At 40.5% G+C, this 23169-nt stretch overlaps 1 protein-coding gene across 1 annotated transcript in view; it reads right to left on the bottom strand.

The window, feature by feature from the left end:
• The window catches only part of RAB21 (RAB21, member RAS oncogene family), a 160045-nt gene extending 140740 nt beyond the window's left edge, over positions 1-19305 (bottom strand). The window contains exons 1-2 of the mRNA XM_078678257.1: positions 19054-19305; positions 3343-3402 (exon numbers count right to left, since the gene is read on the bottom strand). Coding sequence (XP_078534383.1) covers positions 3343-3402; positions 19054-19200 — 207 coding nt within the window. The 5' untranslated portion in view covers positions 19201-19305. The remainder of the gene's footprint in view (positions 1-3342; positions 3403-19053) is intronic.
• Between the last annotated feature and the right edge of the window lie 3864 nt (positions 19306-23169).

Here is a 23169-nt window from a genome sequence, read left to right as displayed (position 1 = left end):
GCTGCACTCATCATCCTATCAGTAGGCTTTTCTGATGGAAATGAGATTTAAGGTGTTCCTGGTGCCTGTAAAGCTGAAGAATACATGAATGGTGGTAGCATATTTTGGGTGCCCTTCAGTGATGCCTAGAATATTATTTAATCTAAGTGTGTACTATCAAATAATAATGTATAGGTAATATCCAATTATTTTTAACAGTATTGTTATTTACTTTCATTGTGTCTCTTTAGACACCATCCCATAGGGAGTGATTTTCAACAAAAACAAAACAGATTATTAATATTTGGTTCAGGTCTATTGGCCTCAGCCACAGAAGCTGAAAACGATGGATTCACAACAACATCTACTGTGGCACCGATAAACTGGTTGGATACCATAACGAATGGTACCAGTGACTTTGCAGCAAATATGCTCATAAGTCACAAATCTCATGGCAGATTAGGCTTGTGGAGCATCACAGAAGAGGTTCAATTTGATAGCACTTTCCTCAAGAAACTATTGTAAAGCCTGTTCTATTGTCCACAAGGTATTCCCATAACATTTATTTCAGTTGGAGAAATAAAAGCACAATATTCCTGTTGGTTCTAAAGTTCTTCTCCAATATGAGCTCTGCTTTGGGTGGTTATCAAAGCCTGCCCTTCCAAGTGTTTCCTATTGAGGTGGAATACAGTTTAGTATTGGATGAATCGACACAGAAGTAAATGTAAACAGATCTTGGTGAATCACTTCCTGCGACAAATCAAGTAGTGTTGTCTTTTGAAAAATGCAATGACCAGCTTTACATCAACTTTAAGGGCTTGTGATCGATATTGCAGGAAAGAAGAACATGGATCTGCTGGACAACAACATTGGTAAAATCCATGTTCTTGCAAGGGCAGCGTTTTTTTTTTTTGTAAACGCTCGTCATGATGGTTAATACTTGAAAGGCCTCCGATTGGGTTGCATCTGCCTCTATATCTGGGGTTTCCAACCTTTTTCTGAGGTGAGAGCTACTTCTGATCAGTGAAAATCATTGTGAGGTAATGATGGTCAAGCCACTCACACAATGTTACCAGACACCCACATGCCCAGTTTCACCTAATCTAAGCCTATTGTCCATAGAACCAAAGACTAGGGTTTGAACAAAATATTTTTACAAGGGGCACTATGACAGGGCTATCAGGTGTCAGTGAGAACGCCGTCTTTGGAGATGTATGAATATGTGTTTGTATGAATGGGTGAACGAGAGCCTGTGTTGTACATACTTGTGAGACAGGACATACTTTCACCATAAGTAGCACTTTTACATGTATAACACAAACATAACAGTTTTTTTTTAAGGGAGACATTTAAAGTGCAGAAAAATGCTCTACAAAACATTTTCCTAATATGGAACATTTTTCTGCACTTTAAATTTCTCCTATTTAAAGAAATTGCTTTTTTCAGTTATAAATATGACACTGTGTCTATCAGCCAATGGGAGGAAGATGCCTGCTGTGTGTAAATGCAATACTTTGAAATGGGCTGGAAATTCAACTGAAGAGTAAACTTTTCGCTTATATGGATCCCATAAAACTCATTTCAATTTTCACCCATTTCAAATTGTTGCGTTTACAAACAGCAGGCATCTTGCAACCAGTAGCCTGTAGACATGGTGTCATAATTATAACAGAAAAATACAGCCATTTGTTTAAATGGAAGGAATTTAAAGTGATGTTAATAAGTTAAGACATAATTGGCTTATTTTAAAGTGGGTAAAAACATTGACTGAATGTTTCATAGAAATATTTGTATCCAGTTAAAATTGCTCCCATTTCAAAATAATGGCAGTATTTATCGGCAATAAATATGGCACACTGGGAGCAAGAGCTGTTTGTACATCCAACTCTTTGAAATGCGATAAAATTAAAATGAAAACAGAGGGGGCCCATCACCATGAACTGTTGTGAATTTTTGTTTGCTTGAAAAACCCAAAAAAGTGGAGTATCAATTTGTTTTTTTTAAATGAAGAGGTAACTTAACCTTTAAGTTAACTCTTAATTTTCTCACATTTCAAAGCATTTAGAAACATCAGTTTGTTCTCATGCTCCAATATGGACTTGGCAAAGACATTTATTTAAGATTTAAATACCTCAGTGCTTCAGTACTTCACCTATGTGCCCTGGGTCATAAATCTGACTCCAACAAAATAAACACAGAATTAATTTTGAAAGGAAAATGTGACCCTGTGCTTATTTAAAAATGAACTTAAGGCTGTGAATTACTCTGAAGGCACCTGTGAGCTACTGGTAGTTTGTGATCAACTGGTTGGAGACACCTGCTCTAGATGATTTGAAACGGTGGTAATGCAAATTCTTTCGCTTTAACTCTCCAAAGTTAAGGTTTAGGGAAAGGGGAAGAAGGAGGCATCAAAGGTGGTCGCTGAAAGCTTTGTGTCTATGCAGGTTAAAGCTAATCAAAAGACCTCATGGCACTTTATAGCAAACTGGACATTCCTCAAAAGTAAAGCTATTAGGAAAGTACAGGAGATACAGAACTCTGAGATCCTTCTCAAATGTATTTTTCCACTACATAAATAGCAAAGGCGATTTATTATACAGGAAATAAAGTTAATCTAAAAGTAAGCTTAAAAACTCAACCAACGCTTAAAGTATTCTAAAGATAAAGAAAAATAAGAATGTCTTATACCAAAAACAAGAAAACAGATAGAGTCCAGCATAAATAGATTCTAATTTCATAGAGTAAAAATTAACTTACAATCAACTGCAACAGCAATGCACATTTGTAAGATGAGATGGAGATTTGTAGATATAGTGCAGCTTTTTGTCTCTACCTATATTTCCATTTGCTTCTATTTTAAGAAATAAACAACGAAAGTCTTTGGCAGCTTCCAATGTAGCTACCTCTATTAGAATCAGATTAGAGGTTTGATGGACTACCTTTTTACTAATAAAAAAAAAGAAAGAAATAGGTTTATGTGCATTAAAAAACAAATCTCTCCTCAACATTTTCCAGGGCTATGCTTATTCAGTAGAGCTACCAGATGACAGTCCACATGACACTGTTGAGTCCTTCAGGATGGACATCAGTCCTAACTGCTTGCAAGATAATTATCTTAAACTGAGACATTGGCCTTTATGTGACACTTCAACCAGTAGAACTACTTGTTTTAATTCGTTTTAACTCTCTACATGCCAGCTGTTCTCAAATATTAATGAATATACCGTGGTGCAAAATGATACCAATCAAAATGATCAATATGGATCTCAACTTCATCTGCAAGAAAATTAAGCACTTTGTTTTTCGAATCCAACAATCTGTATCAGAGAAACCCAATGAAATAGATTAATAGAAAAGACATACCCATATTGCAAGGTTCACTCTTTTTCCTCCAATGTTTAACTTTTTTGTTAGAAAGGATGCCTAAAGAAAAGGAAAATAATTCATGTGAGCAACAGGTCAAGAAACATAGGGCAGATTGCTGTTGTACCACTGAATCTCAAACGATAAAATGGACTAAACAATATTTAATGCCAGGAAAAATGCATTTAGAGGTCTCAGAATATTCCCACAATCAAACTTCTAGCAAGCTATAGTGGCCACATACCAATTTATTCCTTTTTCATGGGTATTTTACATGAATAATACACCTGGCTGGTATATACAAAATTAATCAACGGTCAGTGCAGAAAGGTAGAATCCACAGAAATCACGTACACAATAACATTTCCATGACCCTGTCTTACCAGGGAATAAGGAGTACATTAACTACGTGGTGTGTAGGTAAGTAGTATCTTGGAGTTTGATTATGTGATCTTGTAGACTTGCCAGAATTTCTCACCAACTATTCAAGTCTCTTTCCAGTTTGGTATTAATGATCACAGTATACATACGCTTATCCTCATCCAGCAGCAATTCACGTATATAATTATACCACTTGGCAAAAACAGGACCTCTACCTTGTTACCAATGAATGACATTGGTTATTTTTCCATTGTCCTGCAGAGGGACACCATTCGTTATTGCATGAACTTTTGTTTGTGATATGTGTGTAAGCCTAGTCCACAATATTTATTATTCATCATGACCCTCACAAACATTAGTTTAAGGAAAACCATCAACACTCCCAAAAACATTGGACTACTGCGCATGCCAAAATCATATGATTCAATATCATATTGGTATTCAATACATTCCCCTAGAGAGCTGGTAATATTTTTTGTGGAATAACAGTTGTATGGTAAGTTCTGTAAAGATATGTAACGTGTATTAGGCAAAATTGAGCATTACTTGAAAACATTTTAATATATTCTAAAGCTATTTTTTGGATACAGTGTCTACAAGTTGTCCTCTTTAGTCCCGACTCTATTTATCACTAGCACACAGAGTTGTTGCCGCGAACGAGCCATGCAGATGGCCCTGTATATAGCAGACAATAGGTTGCTATACAGTGCCAGTTCTATGACTTTCAAGAGTGTATTTAGGTTTCGGGGACCTGCCTGCGAAAACATCCCAAGTCGTACAAGTTTTTTTTTGGCAATGTGAAATACAGCAGGAAATGTCCTGCTCTCACACCAAATTGTGCCCTTGGCTTTTTGATTATGAATAGCATTTTATATTGATATACACCAACCATATTCACATAACCTTTGTTTAACCAGGTTTTTGGATTAATCTCAGGATATTACCTGCATGTCCCCACAAGGGTGTTTTTTTCTAGAATTGTCTGGCACATCCTATCCCAAATCTGCAACATTAATGACACTTGATATGATACTCCCTTGTCGGACACAGAGGCCAGGTACACATAGAAATCCCTCTTATAGTATCTATTTCCTATTAGGCTGTATGCAGAGTCAGGAAGTTGTTGCAGATGAGCAGCCATGTAATAATATTTCATATCTATCGCAGCTAGCCCTCCATATTCATAAGACAATTTAAGATAGCAAACCTTATTCTGTGGGGAGCATCTCTCCTTATAAGATATGTCACAACCATGTCAAATTCATGGAAAAAGCCTATGGGGATGAAGCAGAATTTTCTCCTGGAAATCTCATAATCACCTGGGTAGCACCACAATTTTGAGCAGTTCTACTCGCTGTATCATACAGAGGAAACACCTTCCAGTATGTGAACAATGGACACCTTAATATCACAATTGTGAGTCACTCAAATACACAAGTATTTAAAAACTGTGATTTCCCATTGGTTACCAATTGCTTGGAAGAAGGGAATCTTCATTGGCACCCACAATTCTAATCGAAATAAGCTAGATTTCGACCAATTAGTGTGGCGTTCAGAGAGACATCCGAATTTACGTAGGGCATTCCACAGATGTGGTGGGTTCTCCAAGAAACACCAAGGAGCCATCTGCCTATTGGAAGGCCATATGCATAGTGGTACCCATCTGAATTCCTCAATGCTGTAGCCATATCCTTGACATACTGTCCAAATAAACGTCCCATCCCTAGAGCCAACAAAAAGGGTGGCAGGGGAAACCCTGACCAGTGCCTGTTCTAACAGTTGCAGACTATTTAGTACAATATAGCTATATCCAACTCAAATTGGTAGGAACAAAGTTGTACATGAAAAGCCTGAAACAATTTGTCATCACATTGTGTAAAAGGACTTCTCAATACACAGTGAGAATACAATGCATTCTTCCTCATTTATATCTAGAGAGTTGTACATGCACTACATTCCATAGATCTTGTAATGTATTACGTTGTGCAAAGAATATTGACCAACCAAGCTGTGTTGGTAGAAACACCACGTGACACTATGTAAACTGTTGGGTGATGCCAAACACAAGGAAGAAAGATAGAAGAACTGATCAGCTAAGATTAAAATAATACAAACCTTTTCTGCAAAAAACTGAAAACATTGAGGAGAGGGTTAGATGGGTAGAAAAAAACAAAACCCTGCTGTAAACAGATAGAGACTACACTAACGACCATTGTAAACACAACAGTAAAATAACTGTGGACAATCAGCAGGAGGCACTGGGTGTACAAGAGATTTCCGATTTGTTCATTCATTCATCTCAGACAACTAGTTGAAATTTGATTGAAGGGACCGATGAAAGTTGGTGTTTTTATTTAACAGCTTCTGTTTCGATAAATTGATTTGTTAGACTTAATCTAATGGGATATATAAACAAGCATTTCCAATGCAATAGGTCTCGCATTTACATTATTTTGAGCAATTGACATTGTAAATGACAATGTTTTTTTTTTGTTTTTTTTTTTAAACATAAATAAAAGGCATTGTCATTTACAATGCCAGTAGCTTCAAACCTTGTAAATGCCAGACCTATTGAATTGCATTTATACGAGTTTGAGCTATTGGCATTGTATTAGTACGGTAAGTATAACATTAAAGCAAATGGCATCCATATCAAACATGGCAAAAAGAGAAAATTATATGGCATCACGCTTGCAAGACATTATCAATGGAAGGAGTTCAAAAAGGTATTCTTCTACAAGGGAGGGTTCTCGCTGGCGCTGCTGGCAGGCACGGTGTTATGTGGCTGGCTGGGTGTGTTGTTATGTGCCCGGTCGGCCATTGTAGTTAAAGCGCACAGATCTGTTACTGCACAGTCACAGAAAAGGCCTCATTGGAAATCCAAAATCCCGTTCTGGGGACCGACGGGAGGACCAAAAGTGTAAACAAAATGTGTGCCAATACCTGTAATCTGAGAATTCCCCGAGTGTTGTTGCCCCTCACCACCCAGGCCCCCCATCATGCTCCATTCAGGCTGAAAGTGATCGGACCCTTCCTCAGCACAGAGGCTTGGGGCTCTCCGCGGGGGTGGCCAAGGGGGTTTGGGGCTCTCAAAGGCAGCCTCGCACAAAGCGATCAATTAGAGGGGTGATATGTCCATTAAACACGGCCTGCGACGCCTTATCCATTTTGGCGCAATATGAATTGCAAATCCATCCCAGGGGAAGAATACGGGGGCTCTATAGCTGCAGAGGAATATTCACCCCTTATTCGGAAGCAAAACATAAAGCAAGTTGGAGAGCAGAGAGGCCCCTTCATCGCAGTGTGGCAAACCGACAGGCACTTCACAGGTCCGGCACGGCTGTAGGACAACTTTTCGAGGGGGAGAGAGAGAGAAGGGGGCCTCTTTGGGGTTGTCAAAACAGCTATAAATATCCTGAATACCTCAATTACTTAAACACACGACTCCGAGCGCAGTTTTGCCCACCCAAGAGCTGCATGGAGGGGTGGTTGGGGGGAAAAGGATACGGACGTTATAGGTGGCAGACACCGTCCATGATGTGTTCAATTAATTTAAATATGCAGATTCCTCTTTAAAAACTGCACGAAACCGCACTGCATTCTATTTGTCTCTAGTGATTTTTGACCTTCCCTGGCAAGTGCACATTTTGTTTTAACACATACACACTCTCTCCGACTGCAGAGAAATAAAGGGACAGGCAGTAAGTAACTAAACTAAGTGGTACTGGTAAAAAGGCGGTTTGTTGTGTTTGCTTGGATAGAAACAGAAAGCATAAAATATTATAAAAATAGAGTACTGTGCGCCAAAACCACAGTGGGTGAAGCAACCGCAGACACACAATAATAAGCGGTATACATTGATCATTTAACAACGTGTGTGACTAAGTGCAAAAATACAACTGAAGCAGCATCATGCATTCCCCATGTAGTAACTACTCATGTCTTCGGCTCCGACCCAACCCAGCCCTTGCCTCCCCTTCCGAGCCCCCTCCAACCCCGCCCTGCTAACGCTGCTCTGCTGTCCCGTCCCGATCGCCTGCTAAAGAAATAGGCGCGGCTCACCAATTTTTTTTCAATATTTTATACTTTAAGTAAGCAGGCAGCATGGTGCCTGTGCAGCGCTGCTTATTAAAAGAATAAAATTTTCTGAAAAAGTAAAGTTTGACGAGCAGCACCTTTGTTTGGAGTGAGGTTAGGCGGGGCTTGCAGAGAGCCCAAAAGGAGTTTGGTGAGCGGCGCCGTGTAAGAGAAAGGCGCGGCGCGTTAAACTTTATTTTTGTAATACTTTATGCTTTTAGTAAGCAGCACTGCATGGTGTATGTGCTGCGCTGCCTATTAAAAACATAAAATATAATGGTGCTCCGATATTGAAAAATTACACAGAATTAGTCGGAAAGCCGACACAGCACAGCAGAGACGAGGCATGCAGGCAGGCAGCACTTACCGCCGGCGGGCGCACTGGGCTCTCCAGAGCAGCCTCCGGGCACGAATGGTTTGGGGCACACTCACACACAAAACGTGCACAACAAAAGGAAAGGCGGGCTAGTGAGTTATAAAACTCGAGGACGTATTTATTCACGCTAGAGAACGGCCGTGTTGCGGGTTTCAATTCTGGCAAAGCCAACCCACATAACAATCGGCATAAGCTCCAAGTGCATGTCCTTGACTTCTGTGCGTACATATCAGCCCAAGCCCCAAGCGTATCGTATAATTAAAATAAGTTAAACGGTACACAATAGTTAAAGATCCAGTCCGGGCGGGCGTGCCAAAAGAGGACAGGGTGGTAACCAGGAGGGACTAAAAAGCCTCCAGGACAATCATCACACTCCGTTTAGCATAATTAAAGACACCAAATGACGCACGCCAATGGAAATTAGGGACGGAGCGCAAACTCGACTTCTGAAACCGTATTGATTCCAAGAAGCCCTCGCAGAGCGAGCAGCGCATGTGAGCTGCAACGCCAGGCGAAACCTAAAAAACAAGTTAGGTTATAGAGCTGACAGAGGATAACTTTATTCCTGGCTCCCTCAGTTTATGTTGAGGAATTGTGTGGTACTGATCTGAATAATAATAATAGGTCTTCTTTGATTTTATAGACAGTCTGCAGCAGAAGCTGTACTTCATTCTTGCCAATAGAAAGCGGCCCATGTATATTATTCTTCGAATCATTGGAGGTTCGTCTTATTAACTCTTCATTCAGAAGAAATATTACATGACCTTTCAGTCTGCCCTTTAAAATCAGACACTCTCAAATGAGTTCTACAATCTATCATTTTCTGCTGGAAGAATAATTCTGTTGAGTCAACAAAAAGGACATGGAATTAGTTTAATGAAAGCACATAATCTTGAGTGACATACCACAACTGAGATGAATCCTTAATGACTGTCAAATTTGTTTCTAAACATAGCCAATCTGTTCTTTTGCTGAATAATTTAAGAACCCAAGATTATTCCCTCCTACTTACAAATAAAAATTTCTGAGGTGGTAAAAAAAAAAAGAGAGAGGACCCAAATTCAAACACTTGTGGTACACCTTCGTCTCTCACTTATGAGTTGTTTAAGTTTGAATGCATTTTTATTAACATTCACATTAGCATTGAATGAGTTAGTGTAGAGATGGGTTATAATGAAGTGTTGGGATCCCGATATTCAATTAAAACAACAGTATGTGTATCCCTCAAAATGACTTGGCTATCTTTTTCCGAGCTGTAACAAACACCTTATTCTTAGAGGGTGCCAGACACAACCAAGAAGGGAGATGACCAGTGCATCTTAGTGTCCAGTTCACCAGGAAGAAAATTAGCCACAAAGCTCCTGGTGATATTTTCAAGTCAATGGTTCTCTTTAACATCTTCAGGAATGTCACTAAGCTGTGGCCATTCAGTGTAGTCACCTCCTCAACTTCATTAAATCTCCTAATTGATGGTATTCATCTTTGACAGCAGCTCTAGTTAATCCAAATGGGTGTATAGAAATACTTAACATCCAACCTTCGGACCCCAAAGTCTAGGGCTTCTTGCCAGTAGTCCTTATTTGTAGTGCCAATGCCTGAAGCAGTTATAGCAGCTTAACGTCATGATGATGAGGAAAGGAGGTGTTCAGGTTGTGGAAGGTATCAAGAATGGTCCTAAAAAGCATGCTTTGGTAGAAACTGATACTTCAGCTTGCTGGGATCTTTTTGATGGAATAATGTAGTGCTTACAATGCTAGGCTAAGTTCCATATTAGAGTCAACAAACTTCTATATATTCTTATCAAAGAAGGGAAGCCCGATGCTAGGATCCTAACAGGATTCTACAAGAAGAATATGTAACGAATGATGTATCTACTTAAGGACTGCAGAAAGATTTATTCAAATGGGTTGCTTCAGTAATGTCACAGTCCAATATCTCATTTCTGCGAATGAGCGTTTCTTGCCTTTGTAAAAGCTTGTGGAATTTAAATAGTAGAGAATAGCAAGATATTTATTTTCTCAACAAAAGGGTCCTAATAATTCCTATGCAACACCTCATCAGACAACAGCAGGACACATTACAGTAAATTGGGATAACAGCTTTTAGGGAATGAACTTCAGGGCAGTAATTTCATAGGGGTAGGTAAGAACATTCTTCAAATCCTATTCAGAGCCTGAAAATCTCACAAGTTCTGCAGAGAGTACATAAAAAGGTTACAATTGGAGCAGAAGTCGGATGATTACAAACACTGAGGAATGATGCCGAAAATCAAGCCCGACTCAAGAAAGGTCTGATACATCAAAATAGTTTCAAATTATTTTATACTTAAATATCTTACCCTCTTGATAAAGTGTTAATTAAGCAAAGGTGTTTCTTGTATCTGTAGTGCGTACATTTACTGCAATATGTTAACTAAAGGGGCAACATTTTCCTTTTTTTTTCACCTTAGCTATGCTGCACAGCAGATGCTGTGCAACATGGTTAAAAACTATTGGCCAAGCCAATAAGTCGCAAAGATGTGATCTTCTGACTTTGCCAGTGCTTGTTTTGTGGAAAGCCAATACAGCAATAAGACAACAACTGTAAAGTGAAGTTTAGTTTACTGAATCCAGCATAGATTTTAGCTTTCGTATTTTGTACATAAGGTAGTAACAATGACCTGTGAAAAGTAAAAACAAAAGATATATAGGGACAAAGACATAAAACTTTAAGATAAGAGTTAATTAAGAAACGGAGTAAAAAGTACGTGTACACTCCATTAGAGAAGATAACAAATTGGTTGGGGTTTTAGAAATCCATATTACGTGGTGCTATTGTAATCATAGCCATCAACTCGGAGCTTGACTACAGTAAAGCCACTACAAAAAACAAAAAAATAGCAATAAAATGTATCTTGATCCAGCAGGTCCCACAAAACTTGACCTCTTGCAGTCTGCCTCTTACCCTTTACGTACTCTGCTACATGTAAGGAATGCCAGCCTTTTTCACAGCCCACTATCATGTTTGCCATTGTCAGTATTCTAAAAAAAACAGGCCAGTCACAAGGGATAAAATATGACGTGGAGGCAGGGTCACATGTTATGTGCAAAACACGCACATCTGTGCTTCTTTTTATCTGCCTCTCTACTTTTGTACAACCGACTCCCAATAATGAATATGGTGGTGAAGGTATTCAAAGAGTTGTATATTTGAGCTTGTACAATGCCAATACGTTTTTGTTGGTAAAGCAAACAAGTATAATAATATATTTTGAACACGAAAATGTAGCTACTCCACCAAGGTAATTGTTTTCGTGTTACAGAGCTGTTAAACAAAGATTCATTGACTGAACGAGAACACTCCCGTTTACTGTCAAACGAATCTTGTGATGCCTAGCGATTGGTTTCAGGAATGCCCCCCGTCGAATTGGTGCACATAAAAAAAAGGTTGTACTAGACTAATTTTATTAACCCAGTAAATCTATTCCAAATAGAACCTCTCAAAAATACAACGCAGTAAAAACATGCAGACCTGCAGTCAATAGATATTCTGTTGTAATGCTCTGTAATGTACCAGCAACATGTACAGTAATAGTTTTGGGACCTCTTTTAGTTCTTTAGTCCACTGAGAACCCCTATTTTAGGTATAACAAAAAATACATTTTAAAAACAGTGCACATAAAAACCTTTTTAGACACTCCTAAAAGTGACAGTATGTCACCATGTTCCACCCCACCAACTTAGTTCAGACTGACTGCCTTATCTATTTAAAAAAACTTGGAAACAAATCTGAATTGCAAATAGGTTAGGGTTACATGTTACAATCATTTTACTAATTGTAGAAACAGTCCAATCCTAAAAAGCTGGTCTGTATCACTTTTAAATGCTATTTCGTCTAGATCTTTTCCAGTGATACACCGTGTGTTATTTAAGAGAAGCAAGTGGTGGAAATGGGCGAATGCAAAAGCAAGATGTTGTGTCTCTCAGATTCGTGATTGGGTACTGTCGAGACTCTTCCATACCGAACATGATCCCCATTTCTGCTTAAGTTGTACCTTACTATTTTTTTTTCTCTATGTCCAGGACAACGGGACATTTGCCTTTTTATTTCATGCACACTCGTTATTCCCAGCTCTGCTTCCACAGTCATCCACAAGTCAAGTTAACTAGCAAATGTAAGGCACCAAAATCCGTGGGTATACAAACACTACTTACAACAAAAGATTGAAGCAATGCTGGCCCACTGACCAGCAGTAAGGGAATAGTAAAGATGTGTTTTCAGCACACTCTTGAACTGGAGCATCTATATGACATTTTGTAGTTTCCCTACAAGGTAAGCAGCATGTATAATAACCATTTCCTGGGAATCTCACTGTTCTACTAGGAACACGGAGTTCATACCTGGTTCACCGGCTGTTAAGGCTGTCCTGGAGGACATAATGTTAATTCACAATTTAGGCTTGTAATATAATTTGTTGGCTAATAGAAGCCAATCTGCTTCTGCAGAGTTGAAATCAAACGATCGTGACAGCTGAAATAGGCTGCTACCCTAGTCATAAAGCTCTGAGACCTCTATGGTCGACTTATAATATAATTGAAGATGCCTACCCAGATAGTACCACAGTAGTCCAATCCTAAGCCCAGAATTGCTTGAGCAACAGTGACTCCGTGCTCTTCAGACAGCCAAGACTGTAATGAAGAGAATAGGCAGATATAATGTTAGCATAACTCATAAGGCCAAAATCTCTTCCTTGGGGAGATTGATAATTGAACTATCCAAAGTCCAGCTGCTATATGACTCACTAAATCTGCTGATTCCATACATCAGTGCCAACACAGGAGTGAACACTATGACTTAGGCAATAGTGTGGTTCAGTTGGATAGATTGGACTTAAACCATGGGGTTGCGTGGAGGAGGAGAAGGGAAAGGACTAGTGTATGCCTGCGAAGAGTTTAAGGGGGCGAACACACAAGAGAAAGAAGCCCAAAGAACTAAGAAAAATATATGGACCTGTTGAAGGGATACCTAATGAAGAAATGGGATAACAGTGAGTCCTACATGACATTACTAATGAAATGGGGATGTTGTCTGATGCGCGTAATATTTATTGTGAGACCATGACATTATACATGAGAATTGTACAATGAACAACTGAACCCTAAAGATTGTGGTTTCTGGTATAACCACATATACTGTGATCGTGTAAAATGGTAACAGCTGTGACAATTACAGATTGAATGTTTGTTTCGCAATGTCAAACGCAGAAGAGAATACTAAGAGTGCTGCTCCTCCATCTAGAGCATACTCTCACAAATGTCCAGCTACGCAGGGTCCATACTGCTATGTGGTCGAAACCCTGACTGTTGACTGCCCAAACGAGAATTCTCCTCCAGACGCTTGTACAGAAATCTGGTCACCCCTTTTCTAAAATTACGGTAAAAAAAAAAAAAAGGATATCAACAAAGGGCCTGGTGCTCATTTCATCAGCCGGGCTTAAAGGTGTTTTATGTAGTCATTGGGATGACTACCTGATTAGGTTCCCTAACCAGAACACAGAGGGACATTAGTCATTTCTTCCCAATACGATCCACACAACTGCCAGCTCCTAATTTACCATAGTTGGTATTATAACCAATTTAGGTTGCTAATTAATAATAAAACCAAGCATTTCTAACCACCACAATAATCTTCCCCAGCATGACCTAGTCCATAATCGGTTATCAGAACTTTGACATAACACTCTATGGCTCTCCATCACACAAAAATATAACACCCCACGTGACCCAACATAATTGTCATCCCTCACTTGATGCTGTCATTATCACATGACACAGTTTACGTTAGTCATCCCCATGTATAAATTCACAGTCAACATCATTCCAACTGTACTTTGCTAACATCAACCACTTGGCCCTCCCATCATCATCGTCTCTACATATGTCAACCATCATTTCACACTTTATCCTCATCACCTTCATGTTGACCTTGCTACTGCAATCGTTTCATCTTAACCTTGCTATTTCCATCATAACCCTCTTCACTGTGCTTGTACGTCTCACTCATGTGAGCATCCATCAAAGTCATCAAGCTCAAATGAGACAATGTTGTCATGAAGACTCACTTCGCCTTTCATTTATAAAAAATCAAAGTGAATCACCCTAAGCAAGAGTCATATGCACAAAAGAGCTCTGATCTCAGCTTGCAATTGCGACTCAAGCAACTCATAAACGAGATTCAGTAAGAACGACGCAAGTCTAGAGTTGATTGTGATACTTTACAGAATAGAAGCAAGCTAGAAGCTCAGGCTCAACGACAATTGATTTACGTATATTTGGTGCACAATTCTAATGGCACAATAGAGCTACAGGGCAATTCAATAAGGTGAGTGACACCAATTAGACATCTCTTCTGAATGCTCTAGCACACGATGCATTTGGCACAGTTGTGGTGGCTCACAAATGGACTACAGAGAAGATCCACTGGTGCAGGCCTGAGGAAGAAAAGTCATGATTAGTCTAGAGATGTCAAATTGACATTTACAGAAAGAAGGTAGTGGTATCCCGACAGCAGGGTGTCTGGTTCTTCCCACTGTGCTAACAGAATGGAGAAACTTGCACAGCAGCCCTTTTCATGCAGTTGCTGCATGGGGGCCAGGACCCCACTGAAGCTAGTAAGCCTGCCAAAGGGTGAAAGCAACAGTCTATATGGGGTGTTGACGTTTTACTAAAGAGTGCTAAGGCCTACCAGCAAATGCAACATAAGAAGCAGAGAGAGTGAGTGTAAAGCCAAGCAACATGGTGTTATCCACATTTAAGGAGATGTGGTGCGAGTACCCCATAATGCAAAGTAAAGAGACAGACATACACCATGACTAAACTTCCTATAGTTAGCATATCTGTACCCATAAATAAGCCACTATCCTGTGGAGTTTGTTTTCTTCTCCCATCCTCTCCTCACCAAAAGGTACTAATTCGGCAAACCTAGAAGAAAGGAGTTGAGTACAAAACTTATTTGCAAGTTTAGAAACATTGTTTTTCACTTCATGACTTAACTTTGAAAAGCTGTGGTAGGACTAGTGCGTTATTTTTTAATGCGAGTATAATGCTGATGCTATTCAGTTGGGCAAAAGGCTTAACTGTAAAGAGTTTAATTGCCAGAAGTAATACAATAGGCATTTCACTCATTTTCCTCATCTCCCTTCACCTCCGTTTCCAAGGAGGTGGAACCTGGAGAAATCTGCAAGAGAAGATCTATTAAAATACAGAACGTTAAAAGCCAATCTAATTACAAGATTAGGGTAGGAGGAAAGAGCTTCAAATGTTTATTATTTTGTCAACTATGTTTACATGCTCTTCTTTCTTTATCTACTTCTTAGTAACAAGAACTAAAAGCAATCCAGTGGACTTCCATCCGTTACTTTTATGACATTTTGTCCTGTTATTCACTATTGGAATAGAGTGGAAATCAGATGGATTCTGATTTTAAAAGTTTTCTTGAGTCAAACCCCAGTGCATTTGGTCCCAGTGAATTGTTCCAGTGCACCGTGTCAACACTGGGATATATGCGGCAAAGCTCACACTCTTTAATAGTTTTGTGTGTATGTGATTATCAGCCTAGAGCAGAGGTCTTCAATCTGTGGGGTGCAAGCTCCAGGGAGAACGTGGAGTCCTAGGAAGGGGTCGTGCATTTCCAGGTCTAACTTCTGCCTGGAGTACAAAACATGTGCTCTTCCTTTTGTACAAATACAACCTCCCGGACCCTTCATTCCATCCTTAAAATGCTTGATCTGAAGTTAATTGAGTATCATGTGCTGTAAAACAATTAGGCCCAGCAGACAGGTAAACCAATTCTTCAAACAAGCCTTCAAGTCAAAGTGCCTGTTTGCCTGAATGAAATGCAAATGTGCACTAGGAGTTAATCTGCAAATGTAAAGGATGCTTGGGAGGGGTTCTGGCTTTAATTGCTCTAATCACCCCAAGCATTGTGATGGCACAGATGTGTTTTTTGGTTTTTTTTTTACATTGAGGTTAAAAACTGGGATCCAAATTGCGTGCTTTTAATAATAACTGTATTTACATATCGCTTAGTACCCCTGAAGAGGTGGTTAGAGACAGGTTTGCAAAATAAAAAGCATTACTTATGGTCTGATATTACTCAAATCTACATTTTGAAAGCTCCATTTTATCCTAAAACTATTTGCACAGTTTGTAGCAGTCTATCTTATAATGTGTGTAATGCAAGTATAAAATAATGATGTACACATTCACAGTGCTTTCTGTCACAGGCTATGACCTCATAGCACTAAAAATACACAAGTCACTATTCTCCAATGCATCAACCAAATTTATTCTGTGGCTCTCTGGTTTCACACAGACCTCTGCAGTGCATTAAATAATAGAGGTTTCATATTGTACTACATAGTGCATTTCCCACTGCGTAACAACTTTTTAAATTTATTTTTAATTTAAGCTACCCATTATTTTACATGTAGCTACACGGTGATGAAAGACCTAAAAAACAAAAAAAATATTTTGGGCCTGATTTATGAGAAGTTTGATCCACCAGAGCATCACTATTTTTGAAGCTTTAACGACACAAGCATTTCAGTCATATCTATGAGCTGAGGCAAAGTCACCTTGCGTGGCTTTGGATTGCCTCATAAATATGGAGTAAGAAAAAGCAGCACAAGTCGCTGCATTGCCTTGCTCAATGTCAAGTTGGGTGTTACCAAGCAACACCCATGGATTTTGACGCTATCCCAGATTTGCAAAACCAAGTAAACCTGGGGCAGCACCAAAACCTTATGCCTCCCCACAGCTAGCGTAACGAGGAGAAATGTTTTAATTTCTCCTTGTTTTTTCCTCTTTTCATGTATTGTTTTTGTGCAGGAAGGTGCCCCTTCCTGCACGAAAACAATTCTGCATATGTTGGCGCTAGGCAACAATTTGTGCGCCAATGCAGGGGGAAAGGACAGGAGTGGACCATATTTCATAAATGTGCATTCCTGTCCTTTCACATAGGCATAGGGCAGCGGAGAAAGAAGACTTGCGGCACTGCCCTACGCCAAAGCCTCAAAAATGAAGCTCGTTTTTGGCCACACCTTTGACCACGCCCCAAGCTCACTGACCTTTGGTTTGCTAAACACTGTTTAATTTATTTCCTCAATGTAAACATGATTTGCTGTTGGAATTGGGGGCCTTTATGGTTTTCAATAGTTGGCAACGATGAGGAAGACAAAGTTCTAGACATTTTTGTCAGGAGGGGGTCTTTACGCCTACATTTTTGACAGGGGAGACTCGGCATCAAAAAGTTTGAAGACCTCTGGCTTAGAGAGAGCATGTAAGACTTACTTGCTCTCCAGCTCGCTGCCCACAAACAAGTATTTCACTTCATAAACAAATAGCAAAAGTTTTAATTGTGGAGCAGTTTGAAATTAGCTCTTCGGGCACTGTTTTCTCGCCAGACGTATCCATTCAGGGCAAGCAAAACGACATTAACAAAAGTTAAATGGCAATATGAAAGTGTTTTGGACTTTCTCAAGCTCTGTAACCATTTAAGATAAGTAGATCGATGTATTTATCAGTGAAACGGTCAAACCAGTGCTAATTTACTAATTATGGAGTCCTGTACACAATAAAAAATTATTTTGTGCCATTTAATAAACATATTTATTATTAACACACTACGCTATGCTACATAAAAAGCAACTATGCGATTTACCTTACACGCAACACTCTGCAGCAGGTACATTAACCTTCTAAGCTTCTTATGACGATTCAAACGTCTGACCAGAGATTACAAAGAAATAGCTGCAGGGATGCCTTCACTACCTAAACCATCGTACCAACATTACACCGAGACGTGCTGGATACACATACATCTCTTTATAATATCATTTGCCTAAAATATATTAAACTGCACCCGGTTAGTGGCAAAGTAACCTAGAACAACATTACTCATGTTTTTCCTTGTCTAATGCTTCGGACGGCGGAGTTTGTAAAAAGAATGCTTATGCACCGGAAGACCATATTATTCTGCTTCTACTCACGACACTGACTTCATAAAGGCTAAGCCTCCCCATTCCCTACCTCTTTTCTGTCACTCAACTTAAAAAAGGAGGTTAACGGAGTCCATACGTTCCATTTCCAGCACTATTATCATTAATATCAATGCTTTTAAATGGACATGCATTGTCTGGTACGGAGTACTTTAACTTTTTCTTAATTGGAAACAAAAAGTAAATGAACTTGTCAGCAAGGGTGCAAGACTTTGACTTAGAGAGTACCAGCACTTCTCAGTAGCAGACCGGTGCGCTGAGATGGGAAGTACCTGCACTTACTTTTCTCATTCCAAGCACTGATTAATACACCCTTTGAAGAACGCCATGGTCTTATACTAAACACATGTCAGCATCTCGTTCTTCGCCTAATCTCCTTTACAGCAAACATGACCGCGTTCCCCTTTCGATTACACCAAACTCTGTTGTCACCCTTAAGTGACACTTACTGATACCCACGAATGATTTACTCCGCATCATCTGGAGCTACAAGGCCTTCTCTTCACTTGACAGCCCTCAATCACTTTAGCTTCTATCTAGAGAAACAGATTACCTTTTTATTGGACAATCAATATATACCTAGTAACCGCACCCTAGTTGGCATTAATATAAGCCTCCTCTCTTGTCCAGAGGTGCTCGCTCTTAATTACACATACTCCGCACTTGTAAATAGGGCAGAAGGTCTTACAAGAACCGGAAGTGGTGTAACAGTTTAACAAGTAGTGTCTGAGTGGCCACGGCTGGAAGGGCACTCAGTTGTTTTGACAGCCCTAGAGGAGGGGCGGGGGGGAGCTGGAGTCCTTCGCACCAGTGGGCACGGCCCACGCTCAGCTCAGCTCACCTGCAGTGTGGTGATGTGCTTGTCATTGAACTTGTTCTCGCAGTACCGCAGCACTAAGGAGGTTTTGCCCACGCAGCCCTCCCCGAGCAGCACCACTTTGAAGGAGAAAGCCTTGTTCCCGACTCCGCCAGCCGCCGCCATCGTCATCTCGCGCGCCGCTTCCTGGGATCTGACAGCACAGAGCAGCGACTGGTTCCCATCACAGGAAGCGACCTGCTGAGACGTCCCCGTCACGTGACCAGCGTCAACGCTCGGAACTGCGCATGCCCAGAGCCCTCTATTTGCTGTATTGTGTGATTGCTGGTGGGTTGGAAGGTTTGTGGTATTCTCGTAGCGGGAGAAATAAAGAGACAGTGATTTGATGACTGCACGAAGCGGGTGAAAAGCACTCCAGGGGTGACAGAAGTGCGGCCGAAGAGAGGCCATGAAGGCTGTTGAGAGTGACGCTTTAAGCTAGTCTTGGGGTCCTCAAGTGCTAGAGGGCCCGCTCCATAGTTTCATATTAATTACTTTTCAGTGCTATGTTTCGTTTTGAGTTTCTGTAATTGTCCCAAGCTCTCCACTCACATGGCCTGTAATTGTATGGCAAGACCAGAGGAACATACTATGCGTATGTAGGAAATGTGGTAGCACAGGACACTTTGCAGTAGTGTGTACACAGACAGGCAGAGCTAAAGTAGCAAATTGTAGATGAGGGCATTGACTTAGTGGAACATGAGAACAGAATCTGGAGTGTAGGTGAGGATAAAGAGACGTTGGGCAGAAGAAATTGACCTAAATCTGATTTCAATGTAAATGGGAAGGAGGTACAGTTGATGGTGGACTCTCTGGGTCCATGTATACCATTATTCCAGTTGAATGCAAAGAACAGTGAATATAGTGTTGTGGGACTGCGCTACGGCCCTTGTGGTTCAAGGCAGACTCACCAGAGGAATTACGTAACTTGCTGGGAGGTGTTAAGGTGTGGTTATTAACGTTTGTGATATAATCAGAGGTTAATGTGTGATTGTATGCTGAGTATTAAAGATGTCTGTCAACAGAGCTCCGTGTTGGACGTGTTCATTTGCATTCTCCCAAGCTTGTTAGATCGCTACAATTGGCGATGAGCAGGGGATACGTGCCTCGAAGAAACAAAACTTCTCTCCCTGATAGTTTGCAGTGAAACAGCAAACTGCTTGTGCGTGCCACATGCACCCAAATCGATGAGAAGCAGTTGGTGTGTGTGGAGTCGAAGCTCCACTTTAGCCCATAAATGGCCCTCGAAGAAGTTGAAGGCCCTGTGGAAGAGCGCATTCGAAAAACCCACCAGAATCAATTGAAAAGGCTGAAAGAAGAAATATTGTGTCGCGCCATAACACAGAACCATCATCCATGCAAATCAAAGGCTAAACACAGTGATAACCCGGTATGAAAGTACAAACATACTTACCAGCATGAGCGAGGGAAGTGCCCCACAACCTCGAATCAGGTGTGAGGACCCAGGCAAAGTTGAGAGGATGATGTGCGCACAACGGCAAGTGGCCTCCTGTGCAACGAAAGCCATCAAAATAGTGAATATTTTCAATGGCTACAGAAGGGAGTGCACAGTAGGATGCAGCTGTGTTTCTGAAATCACATCCGCCGCTCTACACTGCCAAGAAGCACAATATTGGCGCCAGGTGGACTGCATGGATTGAGACATTTGATGACTTTATAGGTGCCTTAGATGAAGTAGATGATAAGATAATCATTAAGTATATAAAGAACCTTGCTGGTGATGGAGTAAAATAAGTGCCGTAGAAAATCTAACAGACTGATGCAATATTGTACCGTCAGATCAAAGAAGCATTGGGTTCCAAGTTCAATCCAATGCCAATTGTAGACTGAGAAAGGTACGTTTTCAATCAAACGAGACAGCAAGCTGGTGAAACAATGGATGAACTTTGATATGCTTATAAAACACTGTAAGTTTAGTGAATTTAATGATGAAGAAGCTGATAGAGCGCGCGGGTCACCCGACCAATAATTTTGCCGCTTCCGGCTTCGGGCCCATATATTTCAAATCACCATATACATTGATCAGATGACCTCACGGTCTACGATCAATAATTTGGGAGTTCCTTTCGTTATTCTTCAGCGTACCCGACTTACCATCCACCGATGCGGGTACCTACGACCACAATGGATCAGGGAGCTAGCTGTAAAAGGAAAGGCAGCAAAATACAAACCCAACAAATATCATTCAATACCTTTGTAAAATGACCACGGACAACTGGAAGTTTTAAAGTCTTTATCTAATTTAGTAAAATTCAGAAATCATCAAATTCACAGTAATTAAGCAATCGATAATTAGAATAACAGAAAGTACATAGCTGAATAGCAAATAAGTCAGTGCAACCATTTATAAACTAATGGAACCAGGACACCCTTAAATGAAGGATCAGGAATTAGAACGTTTAAGATGAATCACTAAAGATGGGATAGGCTTTGATCAAGACTAGTATTCTAGAATTATTTCAAGCTAATGAGACATGAGTTCGGGGCATTTATATAACTATAGGAGAGTCTATGGAGAAGGACACGCTATGCTTTAAGGCAAAAGTTCTTTAGACAGTTCAAGTAAGGAGGTTCTAGACCATATCAGGAAATGACAAACTGCAATGCAAAATATTATTTCTAACAAGTAGGGTAACATAGGAACGCGTTATGAAATAAATGCAAATGACTTTATGATTCAATGGTTGCGGGAGAAAGCATGGAAAATTAACATATGCAAAGGTATGTCTTTATTGAAGCAAAAGACAGAAATTCAGAAAGGTGCAAGGTTCAGAGCTTTCAGAGTGATATTTACCTAGACTGGTGTGGAAACCAAAACCCTGGCCACGGGTCAGTTAAGGACAGGAAACCCTCAAGGAAGGATACCCCTCAATGGACAGCAGGTGCAGAATGGACACCCAGGACAGGACAGGAAACCCTCAGATTAGGAATCAGGACAGGACCTCTCGGACAGGACCCTCAGGACAGGACCAGCACCCGCAGTTCGGAAGCAACGCCTGCGCTCCACCCTCTCTGCAGCTATCGATCAAGACCCCGATTGGGTCAGCGAACTCCCAGCAAAGTGCTCCGCCAGCACTTTAAGGTTTAGTAAAACCTTAGTCTATGGTCAAATTTCGGACAGAGTGCTCCGCAGCTCTCTGTATCTTCAGTCACCTATTGAGTGCGTTGGGTCAGTGACAGGTCAGCTAAACCAGACAAGTCGGACAATTTCCCTAGGTGAACCCAGGGTAGATATACTGTTTTGGGACGGTGTACCACCCCCCAATGTTGCAAAGTGTCAGAATCCCTCAATTTGGATTGGTCCTAAGGTAGGCTTTGGGTAACACACCAATCAGAATAGACTATTTGGAGTCCTAATTTACATCTCTGGGCACCGCCTAGCAAAATTGGGGTTCCCATGAGAAAGCCGCACAGAATACAATGGAAAGAATACATTTCGATACAATAGAACATAATCATGATGCTTCTGCTGGGTGAAGGTGCTCTTTCCCAGGGTGGCTCTGGCATCAACCTTCTTTGGCCTGAGTTCAATGCCAATGGCTGCTTCTAGATTCTGCGCAGAAATACCCTCCAAGATGGACTCCCCAGCCCAGCACCCCTCCGAGTCGAGGATACATGAAAAGTAAGCGAAAACAAATTAATACATAGAAGTGATGGTATGAAAAACACATCATTGGTCTTGTACTTCAAACTTATCATTATAAAAATATACTATGCAGTTTAAATGTTAGCAACATATACACTGTCACAAGAGCATCACCACGTTATTCACGAAAGCTGTGTATTACGCATGCGCACCCTTTCCCACCAAATTTATAACTACGTCAGGTCACGTGAGTGTGACTGACGCATGCGCAGAAGCAAATTTTCCAAGCGGCGTCCATGTTTTAGAGACATGGATTAGTTGTATTAGAAATACACGTACGCAAGCTTCCTCTACCTCGTTTGAATATAAAAATAAAAGATTAGTAAGACGTACAAATTCTATTAATTGATTACACACAGGTGAGGTTCTTGACTCGAGCAAGTCGCGATGCGAAGCTTGCTCTATCAATCCCCTCTTTGATGATATTTACTATC

Source organism: Lissotriton helveticus, chromosome 1_1 (genome assembly GCF_964261635.1).
Source record: "Lissotriton helveticus chromosome 1_1, aLisHel1.1, whole genome shotgun sequence".
NCBI lineage: Eukaryota > Metazoa > Chordata > Amphibia > Caudata > Salamandridae > Lissotriton > Lissotriton helveticus.
Note: the sequence above shows the minus strand (reverse complement) of the source record. Positions and strands in the feature narration are given on the sequence as shown.